Source organism: Juglans regia, chromosome 12, assembly GCF_001411555.2.
Source record: "Juglans regia cultivar Chandler chromosome 12, Walnut 2.0, whole genome shotgun sequence".
NCBI lineage: Eukaryota > Viridiplantae > Streptophyta > Magnoliopsida > Fagales > Juglandaceae > Juglans > Juglans regia.
In genome coordinates, this window is record NC_049912.1 from 17841874 (window position 1) to 17854006 (window position 12133).

Sequence of the window (12133 nt, forward strand, 5' to 3'; positions counted from 1 at the left end):
ATGTACGACATTTATAAGTGGACTGGCTACTACAATTGCAGACACTATCTATCAGTGCAGAGCTTGGGCTTGGGCATAATACAATGCTCTGATGGCTACGATAATGTTCAAACTTGTTTATTGCCCCCACCGAGTTCACAATGGAGAGAAGCTTTTAGATTGAAGGACATGAAAATGACACATCAATTCAAATTCATTTATCACACCATGTCAAGGAATCCATTGATTCTTCACAAAAGGTTTACATGCTTGACAAAACAACAATCATACAGAGAGCATCGCATTTCAAAGAATTACTGATAACAAGACAATAAGACCTCAAATCAGTTGATCGTAGGAATTGGGTAGGCATTGAAGAGAATAAATGACATAATTCAAGCATTATGCGTAATGAAGGAAACAATCCATAACACAAAATCATAGCTAACTTCAAAACACAATTCCCATAGCAATGTATCATATAACATCTACTTGAAAAACAAATGCACCGTTGATGAACACCCCACTCAAAGGAAAACAGTGTACCAAAATCGAGAAGTAATTTAACAGTAACCAAACTGTCCTCTGCATTACCATTTAAAAAAACCCGTCACTATGGATCAATATTTTATGGGAGCAATAATTTCTAGATGCGAACCGAGTTTCTCCTCAGCAACCTTCTCAGCTTTGACCCTCAGTTTTGTCAATTGCTTCTTTCTCTCATAAGCAACCTGCGACCTCTCCTTTCTCTTCCTCTCAAGCTCCTACAGAGTTAAAACAGTTCAACATATGTTAAAAAGCATTCACCAGAAATATAATTAATCAGTGGACAGAAATGAATGACATGACAAAATCACGAAAAAATGATGTATGACACTGGCTTCTTGACTTTCTAAACATTAAACAAAAGCTAATTCAAGAACCACAACAGATGCGAAGTCAATTGAACCTCTGACACAATTATAAATATTTGCAAAAGAACCTAGGGTATGGCATTGCACTGAAACACAGTACAAATTGAAAGCAAAAAAGGAGTTTATTGAAACTGTGTTAAATAAATTTGGTCTTACACGCCACTTAGCAAAGGGTATGGCATGTAATGCCAACAGTGAGCCATATGACCGAAGCACTTCAATTAAGATTCAGCTTCAACAAAATTACTTATGACATGTTACCTCGATTCTCAAAATACAGTATCAATACCACTAATGCAATGATATGACTGTAATAAGCATCCTTGATTTTTTCATATAAAAAACTTACCACACACATGAAAAATATAATACCCAAAACGATCAGAAAGTTTATAAAAAGCACAATTGATCATCAGATTGTGAAGTCAAATGCCAGAGACTTATAATAGCCGTAACACGTACTAGTACTATAGGTAATCTAACTAGAAGGTACAAATTGCAGTAAAAAAATAAAAAATTCTACATCATTTAATCGTATATCCAATATAGAATAACAAATCATGTCAGCATGCCACATCGGGACTCATCAGTAAGAACCTTAAGAGATGACATAAGAAAAAAAAAGAGATGAGAAAACGAGTTCTTGGAAGAAAAACAAACTTATCATTTAGAGGTTGTACACAAAATGCATCATAAAATGCAACCCGAATATATAAACTCTGAGCAGAGTCTAAACCCAACAACAAACTTAATAAACTAATATGAAACTAAACAGGTATAAATATTACACTGGTGACAACTGAAAACAAGCAAAAATTAAGCAAAGACCCAAAGGAAAAGACAAAAAAATTTCACCTTAATAGTTTCATAGTGGTTCCATCCAACTTCCGAGGAAAGCTTGCCTAACAAGCAGTACTTGTGTCCTGCTTGAAGCCTCAAAACCCTGTTTCACAAAAGCCAGAGGCAAAAATCATTATGTTTGAAAACAACTAAAAACTAAAGAATTTCCAAATTCAAATGAGAACATCGAATGAGGAAAAAAAATTACTGACTTGAGAGCATCAGGAATGACCATCCGCTTGATCTTATCGTACGGAGGTGGAATCCCTTCATAGGCCTTCAATCGAGCAAGAGCCGCGGCTCCACGTTTGGTCTTGTGTGGAATCATCCTACAAACAACAAAATATCCCTTTCATTTTCCGTTTACCAACCACAAAGAGAAATGAGCTATGTTACGGTTATCATCTCATCTCCCAAATCTCTTACGGAAGCAAAAACATTGGTTTTAGAACTAATAGATGGATATAAATATACGCACCCGCGAATGGTGCGCCAGAGGATCTTAGCGGGGGCACGGAAATGGATGGGGCCGTGGGAAGGCTTGGTATTCATTCGCTTGCGAAGGAACCTCATGTACTTCATCTTCTGGCGGACCAAACCCCCCGAGATGGCGATCTCCTCACACCTCACCACCACGACCTTCTGCCCGTTCAGCAGCTCTTTCGCTATGATCGACGCCAGCCGACCCAGCATGTGATGCCGCGCGTCTACCACCACTCGCTTCGCGCAGATCCCTGATCCCGACACCATCTTTGCCTCTCTCTCTCTCTCGGGGTGAAGCGGCCAAACGAGTCTCAGTACGAGAAAAAGTGGCTAGGGTTTCGGGGTTTTATCGAGTTTTTGTTAAGATGAGATTTGAGCAGAATCGGACGGCTAGTAGAATGAATCAGAATCATGAGAGGTTGGGTATTGGGTCAATAGCTTGACCCAAAAACATTGGGGCTTTTGGGCCATCAGTGAGAGTGCACGGTGGCAGAGAATCCTCCATGGAGAATTTCAATCAATCAAGTCTTTTTTTTTTTTAATAATTTATGGTTTTTAGTTTTTAATTTTAAATTATTATAGAGATGTCGTGTATATCTAATATTTTTTAAATATAAAATGCTTATTTGTCGATTTCGTACGGAAGACATCCCTTCTTAATTAGGGTATAATCCATCCAATCTAGTTAGATTGGGATTGTGTTTGGATGTTGAAGTGAGTTGAGTTGAGATGATAAAATATTATTAGAATATTATTTTTTAATATTATTATTATTTTGAGATTTGAAAAAATTGAATTGTTTATTATATTTTGTGTTGGGATTTGAAAAAGTTGTAATGATGAGTTGAGATGAATTGAGAGATGTTTGGTAACCAAACGAAGCCTGGGTTACAAATCAAAAATTTCAATCCATCATTTTTGGCAGATTAGACCAGACCGTTAGTTATCGATTTGGTCGGTTTATAAAAATGTTTTTCCTCTTTTTTCTTTTTAGATAGAAAAAATTAATTAAATTAGTAAAATTAAAATTAAATGAGCTCTTTGATGTGGATTATGTAACTAATTGATTAAAAAAATAATTATTATATTTATATTTATATTTATTAATTTATGATGTTAATAGTATTAAATTACTAATTTAGTATTCATAATGACCTATATTAAAATTTTAACATTTTATATATAGTTAATGAATATTAATTAATTTCATTGTCTATAGATTTTCCATGCTAATATGCAAATTAGGTATCTTAAAAAAAATTACCAAATTACTTTAATTATGTGTAGATAGTAGAGTATTTATCTATATATAATAAAATTATTCATCATATGATATACTAGTAAATTGATAGCATATTAACATTTTATATATGGCTAATGAATATTAAATAATTTCATTGTATATATATTATATTCTTCATATATACTTGCAACTTAGGTTTCTTAAAAAAAACGTTGCCTAATTACTTTAATTAAGTATAGATAGTAGAGTATGTATCTACATATAATAATATGATTTATCATATAATATATATTAATTAATTGATATCATATATTATTTTATATTTTATATGGTCAATAATGATCCATTGGACGAAAACTACATAATTAGATTATACGACTACGATATAAAACAATATTTAAAAATATATTTAGAAAATATATATATATATATATATACATTCGGTCAGTCTCAGTCCGATCCAAAAAAATACACCCCAGGACCAGACCGATTACCGAATGTTTCTACATGTTGGGACTACGATCGACCAATAAGACTATTGATCCGGTCGATTTTTCCAATTCAGATCAATAGTCTTAAAACTGACCAAACCAATAGTCTTACAACCCAATTCTTAACCATAAACACACTCTAAAATAAATTCATATTTGGATGGAAAAATAGGTATTTAAGTTAATTTTAAGTACACTACAAGAAAAATCATTTTTACCCTAACATTTTAGCCATGATATAAAGTCTATAGCTAAAAGTTGATATTTGGTGAAGGAAAATTTTAAATTCGTCATGAATATCACTTTAACGACCCAAATTGTTACCCTCATTTATATTGATCATAAATATATAAGCGAAAAAGTTTCTCATCAAATAAGAAAGTAATTGTGATGACAATTCTATAGTAAAGCACTGCCAACAAGTTGCACTTTTGTCATAAATAGTAAGTTTTATGGAAGTTATAATTATTTGTTAGTTATAGTCTAATAATCAAATTTTTACAGCCTAATTTATCTTCGCAAAAGGTAAATCTATATCGATGATATAAAACTCATAATTAAACGTTTCTCTTCAGGGACTTTTTTTTTACATTTTTCACTAATATCACTTTTAACGGCCAAAATTATTACCGCCATTTATATTGATTGTGAATATATAAGTGGGAAAATTTTTCACTAAATGAGAAAGTAATTGTGATGACAATTCTAGAATTAACGATGATTGTAATCGTCACTAATATTCTTAACGCAGTAGAGCATTGCTAACGAGTTGTAATTTTGTCATAAATATTAAGTTTTAGCGAATTTATAATTATTTGTTAGTTATAGTTTAATAATTAACTTTTTGCGACTAATTTATTTTTGCAAAAGGTAAATCTTTTTCGACGATATAAAACTCGTAATTAAATGTTTCTCTTTAACGATTTTGTTTTAAATTTTCACTAATGTCACTTTTAACGGCCAAAATTATTACTATCGTTTATATAATTATATTGATTATGAATACATAAGTGAATTTATTTTTCACCAAATGAGAAAATAATTCATTTATATAATTATATTGATTATGAATACATAAGTGAAATTTTTTTTCATCAAATGAGAAAGTAATTGTGACGAAAAGTATAGAATTAGTGACGATTGTATAATGATACACTTATATTTTACAATTATCTTACAATTTATTTTAAATCAACTAGTACAATTGTGATACTTATTTAAAAAATAATTTCACTTTTACCTAACTATCATTCATTTTAAATAGAGTAGTAAAATAGTTGTAGAACAATTATAGTCTATCATTTTTCATAATTATTTGTCAGTTATAGTCTAATGAATAACCTTTTGCAACTATGATCGGTCCTTCTCTTCTCTATTGAGAGAGTAAGGTTTTTGAAACGAGGACTTCGGTCTCAACATAGTTTGAGTTTGGTGCATGAACATGGAAGTGGACGAACTGTCACGTAACTGGGAGGGCTTTCATCTTACTGAAGAAGATAATGAAGTTATTCAAGTTTCAGAAGATACAATTAAAGACTCAAATATAAGAGGAGAACATTGTTTGTTGGCTCTTCTTGCTTCTGAAAAAAGTTTTAATAGAGAAGCGTTCAAGGCAACCATGTCTAAGGTGTGGAGAGTTCAAGGATGTTGGTGAGAACAAATTTATAATGGATTTTCAGTATCAATTTGACAAGGACAAAGTTATGCATGACAGGCGATGGTTTTTTGATCGTTCTCTTATAGTGATTCAGATTTTTTATGGTGGATTGATAGTAAAAGACATTATTTTTCCTCGTGAACCCTTTTGGGTGCAAATTCATAATCTACCATTAGCAGCAATGTCTTAAGAAGTTGGATTACAAGTTGGTAGAAGGCTAGGTGTTGCTCATGAAGTGGATGTAGACAAAGAAGGACTGGCATGGGAAAAGTGTCTTCGTGTTAGAGTTGACATAGAATTATCAAAGCCATTGATGAGAGGTACAATGCTCAGTATAGGAGGGAAGAAAACATGGCTGTCTTTTAAATATGAAAGGCTTCAGAATTTGTGTTTCAAGTGTGGGATTGTGAAACACGTAGAGAACGAATGTGTTTAAGCTCAAAATTATTCAAAAGAGGTGCATGTATCTGCCAAGCAGTATGGTCATTGGCTGAGGGCGCAACCTATGAATTCATCTTTATTTGGTGCAAGGAAGTATGGGGGAAGAAGGGACTCAGGCCACCAGCAGCCGTCAGGTTTAGGCAGTGCAAGTAGTGAAGTTCCAAAGGGAAGGGGTGGTTATCCAAAAGTGGTTTTTGAGGAGCAAAACAAGGATGTTTTTGTAGATAATTCAAGTTTTCAATTTCAAATTCCCAAAAGTTTATGGCTAATAATACAGGCAGTTTTAACTTTAAAGTTAGATATAAGGATAAGGGGTATTACTCCTTTAAAAATAGGAGTGATTTTACTGGTGCTATTATTGTTAGTAATGATAAAGCTGAAGAAATGATTTATGATTCTGTTGGAAGCTTGAATAATTAGGATAAGGGAAATGAGATGGGCACAAAGGGTAGCGAATTGAGTTTGAATATAACATCTAAGGAGAGTCGGATGCTAGTTGATGCTGAGTTAAATTTAGCTAAACCCCACGTGGAAGTTTCTAAGAAGATTAATGTTGGACCTACAAAAAAATTTTCTTGGAAAAGGAGAACAAGAGAATTAGCTAATAATGTTATTGAAGAAGAATTTTATGGTAAAGAAGGAAGAAAAATAGGAGCTGAATAGGCAAGTTCTCTGGTCATAAGTCCAAATGGGAAGATAACAAAATCAATTATTAATTCTGATACATGTGTTATTCAGAATAAGTTGGTGGAGGCTGCTAAGCAGCTCCACCAACATCAATGAATTATCTAAGTTGGAACTATCGAGGGCTCGAGAGCCCTCGAACAGTTCAAGAACTTCACCTTTGGGTGAAAACAAAGACCCCTGATTTTGTTTTCTTAATGGAAACAAAATGCAAAAGAGATAAGGGGGAGATAGTGAGAAATAAAGTGGGGTTTGATTGTAGTTTTATTGTTGGTAGCAGGGGTCTCAGTGGAGGGTTAGCATTTTTATGCATAGCTCTAGCAATATGAGCTAACTCTTATTCTAGATACCACATGTCTATGAATCTGAGTTGTGATGTTAATAATAATCAGATTCAAATAACAGTATTCTATGAGAGTCATTACACTAAACAGAGAGAGGGGAGTTGGAGATTGTTAAAAGATCTAAATCCTCTAGATGATAAAGCTTGTCTTTGTTTTGGTGATCTTAATGAGATCCTTCACCAAAATGAAAAGCAAGGGGCTGTAGTTAGACCATATAAGCAAATGGAGAGATTTAGAGAAGTTGTTGAGGGATGTGGGCTAAGTGATCTTGGGTACCAAGTAAACAAGTTTACCTGGAGCAACAATCGGGAGTATAGTGCTTTCAATAAGGAGAGACTAGATAGAGGTTTTGCTAACCTAAATCTGGTTTTGTTGTTTGAATTCTCTAGTGTTCTTACTTTGCCTGCTTAATCATTAGATCACTACCCCATGCTGATTAAATTGAGCCAGCACCAATTTAACAATGTGCAAGGAAGTAAGATATGAGGCATGCTGGAATACGAGGGAAGATTGTAGTAAAACTATATAGGAAGGCTGGAAAAGAAGAGGGCAATTCTGCAACAATTTGCTATCTATCACTATTGGTTTACAGATGTGCAAGAAGGCACTGATTTAGTGGAACAAGAAGCATGGTAGTAAGGGTAGAGGTTCAGTTTTAGAAAAGTTGGAAGAGATCTCAAGGTTGCAAAAGGTTAACAAGGGGGAATATGAAACTGTTATAAAAATGAGACAGAAGGAAGTTGAGTGCTTATTGGAGGAAGAGAACACAAGGTAGAAGCAGAGGGCTAAGCAGAGATGGTTACAAGAAGAAGACAAACACAAATTACTTTCACATGTGTGCAAACCATAAAAGGAAAAATAATAAGATCTGTGAGATTGAGAGGAAGGTGTTATGAACTCACTAGGTAGAACTCACCCTTGAAAATTAGCTTACAAAGGAAGGGTGCCTAGAGACTTGTAAACCATTAACCAATCTCATACTTAGTCGATGTGGGATCGTAATAACCACCACGCTTCGCAATCGACGTCCACGTAGGTCCTGGTGCTCATACGGGCTGGTTGTGCACTAGGTCTTTTCCTAGCTCGGGGCGAACACTACCATGTCGGCATCACCCCTTGTGCCGCATGATTGCAACTGTAGCAACATGGTCTTAGACGTGGGGTGGCTCTGACATCATTTGTTATGAACCCACTAAGTAAAACTCACCCTTGAAAACTAGCTTACAAGGGAAGGGTGCCTAGGGGCTTATAAACCATCAATCAATCACATATTTAGTCGATGTGGGATCGTAACAGAAGGATGGCTCAATGGCTATGTCAACTGTAGAGATTTTAGTTTTGTTCCAAAATTTCTACCAAGACCTTTTCTCTCTTCCAATCCCACTGGCATTTCAAAATGCCTCTATGCTTTAAAGCCCAAAGTAACCGAAGATATGAATGCAAAGCTTACTTAGGATTTTGTGCCAGAAGAGGTTAGAGCAGTTGTTTTTCAGATGAATCATATGAGTTCACCTGGGCCAGATGGCTTTAATGCTGGTTTTTACCAGATTCATTGGCACATAGTGGGGCAGGAGGTTAGTAGAGCAGTTCTTGATTTTCTAAACAATACAGAAGGAGATCAGAGCCTAATCAATGACACTTACATAATGTTAATTCCAAAGAACATGATTTCAAAAAAGTTATCAGAATATAGAACTATCTCTCTGTGTAACGTTATTTACAAAATAATCTCTAAAGTTTTGGAAAATAGACTAAAAAAATATTGCCTGAGATTATATCTCCTACTCAGAGTGCATTTATACCAGGAAGATTAATTCTTGACAATGTTATGGTGGCTTATGAAACCATGCATACAATGAACTCAAGGATGAAAGGGAAGACAAGTTACATGGCTTTGAAGCTAGATATGAGTAAGGCTTATCATATGGTGGAGTGAGAGTTTCTTAAAGCAGTTATGGCCAAGCTAGGGTTCAATAAAAAATGGATTGATTTGATTATAAGCTATCTAAGTTTAGTTACATACTCTATTTTGATAAATGATTCTCTTCAGATTAAATTTAAAGCTTTTAGAGGACTGAGGCAGAGTGATCCATTATCACCATACCTCTTCATTCTTTGTTCTGAAGCTTTGAGTGCTTTGTTGAATCAAGCTGAGATGACAAAAACTATTACTAGTTTTCCATTTACTCGAGGACAAATTTGTATTAACCATTTATTTTTTACAGATGATAGTTTGTTATTTTGCAAAGCTAACTCATTGGAATGGAGCAATATGATTAGCTTGTTGGACAATTATGAAAAAGCATCAGGGAAAAGACTCAATAAGGAAAAGACTTCAATTCATTTCAGTTGAAACACAAGGAGTGAAGCTAGAGAGTTTATTCTGAACATAGCAAGAGTAAGATCTTCTTCCTCTTATGAGAAATATTTGGGACTACCTGCTCTTATAGGTAGATCTCGTTTTAAGGCTTTCTCTGGAATATTGGATAGAGTCAAAAGTAGAGTGAGCTGTTGGAAAACAAAGCTTTTGTCTAAAGTAGGTAAAGAGATACTATTGAAGGTAGTGATCCATGCACTAAGTACCTACTACATGGGGGTTTTTAAATTACCTAGATCTCTTTTCCTTAAAATTAACCAGATTATGAGTTAGTTTTGGTGGACCCAACAAGAGAATGAGAGAAAGGCTCATTGGGTGTCATGGGGTCAAATGGGGAAAGCCAAGTCTAATGGAGGTCTGGGTTTCAGGGATTTGGAAAGTTTCAATTTGGCTCTACTTGCAAACCAAGATTGGAGGTTTCTGCAAAATCTAGAGTCTTTGGCAACTAAAGTTTTCAAACTTAAATATTTTCCAACTATTTCTTTTCTAGAAGCTAAAATTGGTGCTAAGTGCTAACCCATCTTTTATATTGAGAAGTCTATTTGCAACCAAGAAGTTGGTGGAAGAGGGCTTATTATGGAGCATTGGGACGGGGAATCAGGTAAGGATATGGCAAGATTGATGGATTCAACAACCTAACTCTTTTAAGATTCAAACTATGCCTGCAAGTTTGGACTTATATACAAGGGTGAGTGCTATCATAGATCCAGATACCAAAAGTTGGAATGTCACTTTGATTCAGGAGTGGTTCTCAAGTAAGGAAGGATAATTGATTCTAAAAATGCCATTAAGTTGCTCAAACTGTCCAGACAAGTTGGTTTGGAGGTATAGCCAGAATGGTATGTTTACAGTGAGAAATGCATATTATCTGCAGAAGGAGTTGAATGACAGAGAGAAAGGGCAAGGTTCAAATCCTAATGCAGATAAACAACTTTGGTCTTTTTTATGGAAGTTACATGGAGAGCTTGTTTAGAGTCTCTGCCAACAAACTCAATTTTTTTTAAGATGAGAGTTTTGGATTCACCATTGTGTTCACTGTGTCAGGTAGAGGAGGAATCAAGTATACATGTGATATGGGAATGTCCATCTATAAGGGATGCTTGGTGTATGAGATTTAAAAAATTGAAGAAGGCTAGTTTTCCAACAGGTTGGTTTTTGAAGTGGTTTGCAGCTATTATTGAATTGTTTGAACAAGAACAAATGTAGGAAATAGTAGTTACAACTCAAAAGATATGGCAGAGAAGAAACAACTTTCTGTTCAAAGGCATATTTACTCACTCAACAGAAGTCATGGCATCAACAATTAAGGCAACAACTGAATTTAAAGATGCAAACAAGAAGGTAAGCAAAACTGGTGCAAAACTGAATGCAAATACTGTCAATTGGACTCCACCTCCTCAAGGGCTTTACAAAGTGAATTGAGATGCATATTTGAGCAAGAGAAACATCAAGGTTGGCATTGGGATTATTGTGAGAGATCATGAAGGTCATGTCACTGCTACAAAGAGGATGAAGGTGAGTTATGCTCAAGACTCTCCTACAGCTGAATAATTGGGGGCTTATCAAGCAATATAGTTTGTATTGGAGATTAGTATTATGAAGATAATCCTTGAGGGTAATGCTTTAAATGTTGTTAACTACATAAAACAAAGAGAGGATTCTTGCCATTACTCGAGGGCTATTATTTGGGATATCAAAAATGTTCTTGCTTAATTAGATTATTGGGAAGTGGTTCATATAAGAAGAGGGTCAAACATTATAGCAGATGCACTAGCAAAAAATGCATTAAGCATTTCTGAAGATATAGTTGAGTTAGAGAATTGTCCCTCTTGTATTGTTTCCCTCATTTGAGTTACTTTGATCAATGACGAGTTTTCTTCTTCTTTAAGGAAAAAAAAAAAATTGTGGCCCAATTTTTTTTGCAAAAGGCTAACTATCTTACTGCAATAGAGTATTGTCAAGAGATTTAAAATAAATTGTAAAATAATTACAAAATTGTTAATCGTCGCTAACTATCATTCATTTTAAATAGAGGGGTAAAATAGTTATAGACTAATTATAGTTTATCATTTTCCATAATTATTTATCAGTTATAATCTAATGATTCACTTTTTGCAGCCCAATTTGTTTTTGCAAAAGGTTAACCACCTTACTGCAATAGAGTACATTCAATGATTTGCACTTTATCATAACTAATAACTTTTAGTCAAATTATAATTTTTTTGTCAACTATAGTCTAATAATTGAGTTTTTGCGGCTGAGTTTATGCTCACAAAAGATTAACCTTTATCGACAATGAAAAACTTTCGTGAAGAAAATTATAAATATGTTGCTAATATCACTTTTGCAACCATTATTATTATTGTTACCCATCTTTATCACAAATACGTAGGTGTGAATGTTTCTAACAATCACGTGAGAATGCAATTGTGGCGATAAATGTAGAATTGACAACTATTTTAATTGTTGCTAAAGGTTATAGTAATGATAATTGCTTAAATGTGCATAATTTCACTAATTTAAATAAAGCATTATCATACATTTTTTTAAGGTACGCATTATCATACTTAGAAAGTGTAATTCTTGTGTTTTTTTAGTCATATGGAATATTTACTTAATTTTCTCAATTTTAATGACGTCTTGAGTAGTTATTAGATTCGCCAATTTTAAATGAACTAGT

The 12133-nt window shown here is 34.0% G+C and overlaps 1 protein-coding gene across 1 annotated transcript; it reads right to left on the reverse strand.

Annotated features, from left to right (window-relative positions):
* Positions 1-354: 354 nt before the first annotated feature.
* Positions 355-2585, reverse strand: LOC109021990 (60S ribosomal protein L13a-4). The gene is made up of 4 exons (XM_019004757.2): positions 2212-2585; positions 1946-2062; positions 1749-1836; positions 355-743 (listed from the first exon to the last, which is right to left on the reverse strand). The coding sequence occupies exons 1-4, from the start codon at positions 2481-2483 to the stop codon at positions 600-602; spliced, it is 621 nt and encodes a 206-aa protein (XP_018860302.1). The 5' UTR covers positions 2484-2585; the 3' UTR covers positions 355-599.
* Positions 2586-12133: the final 9548 nt, after the last annotated feature.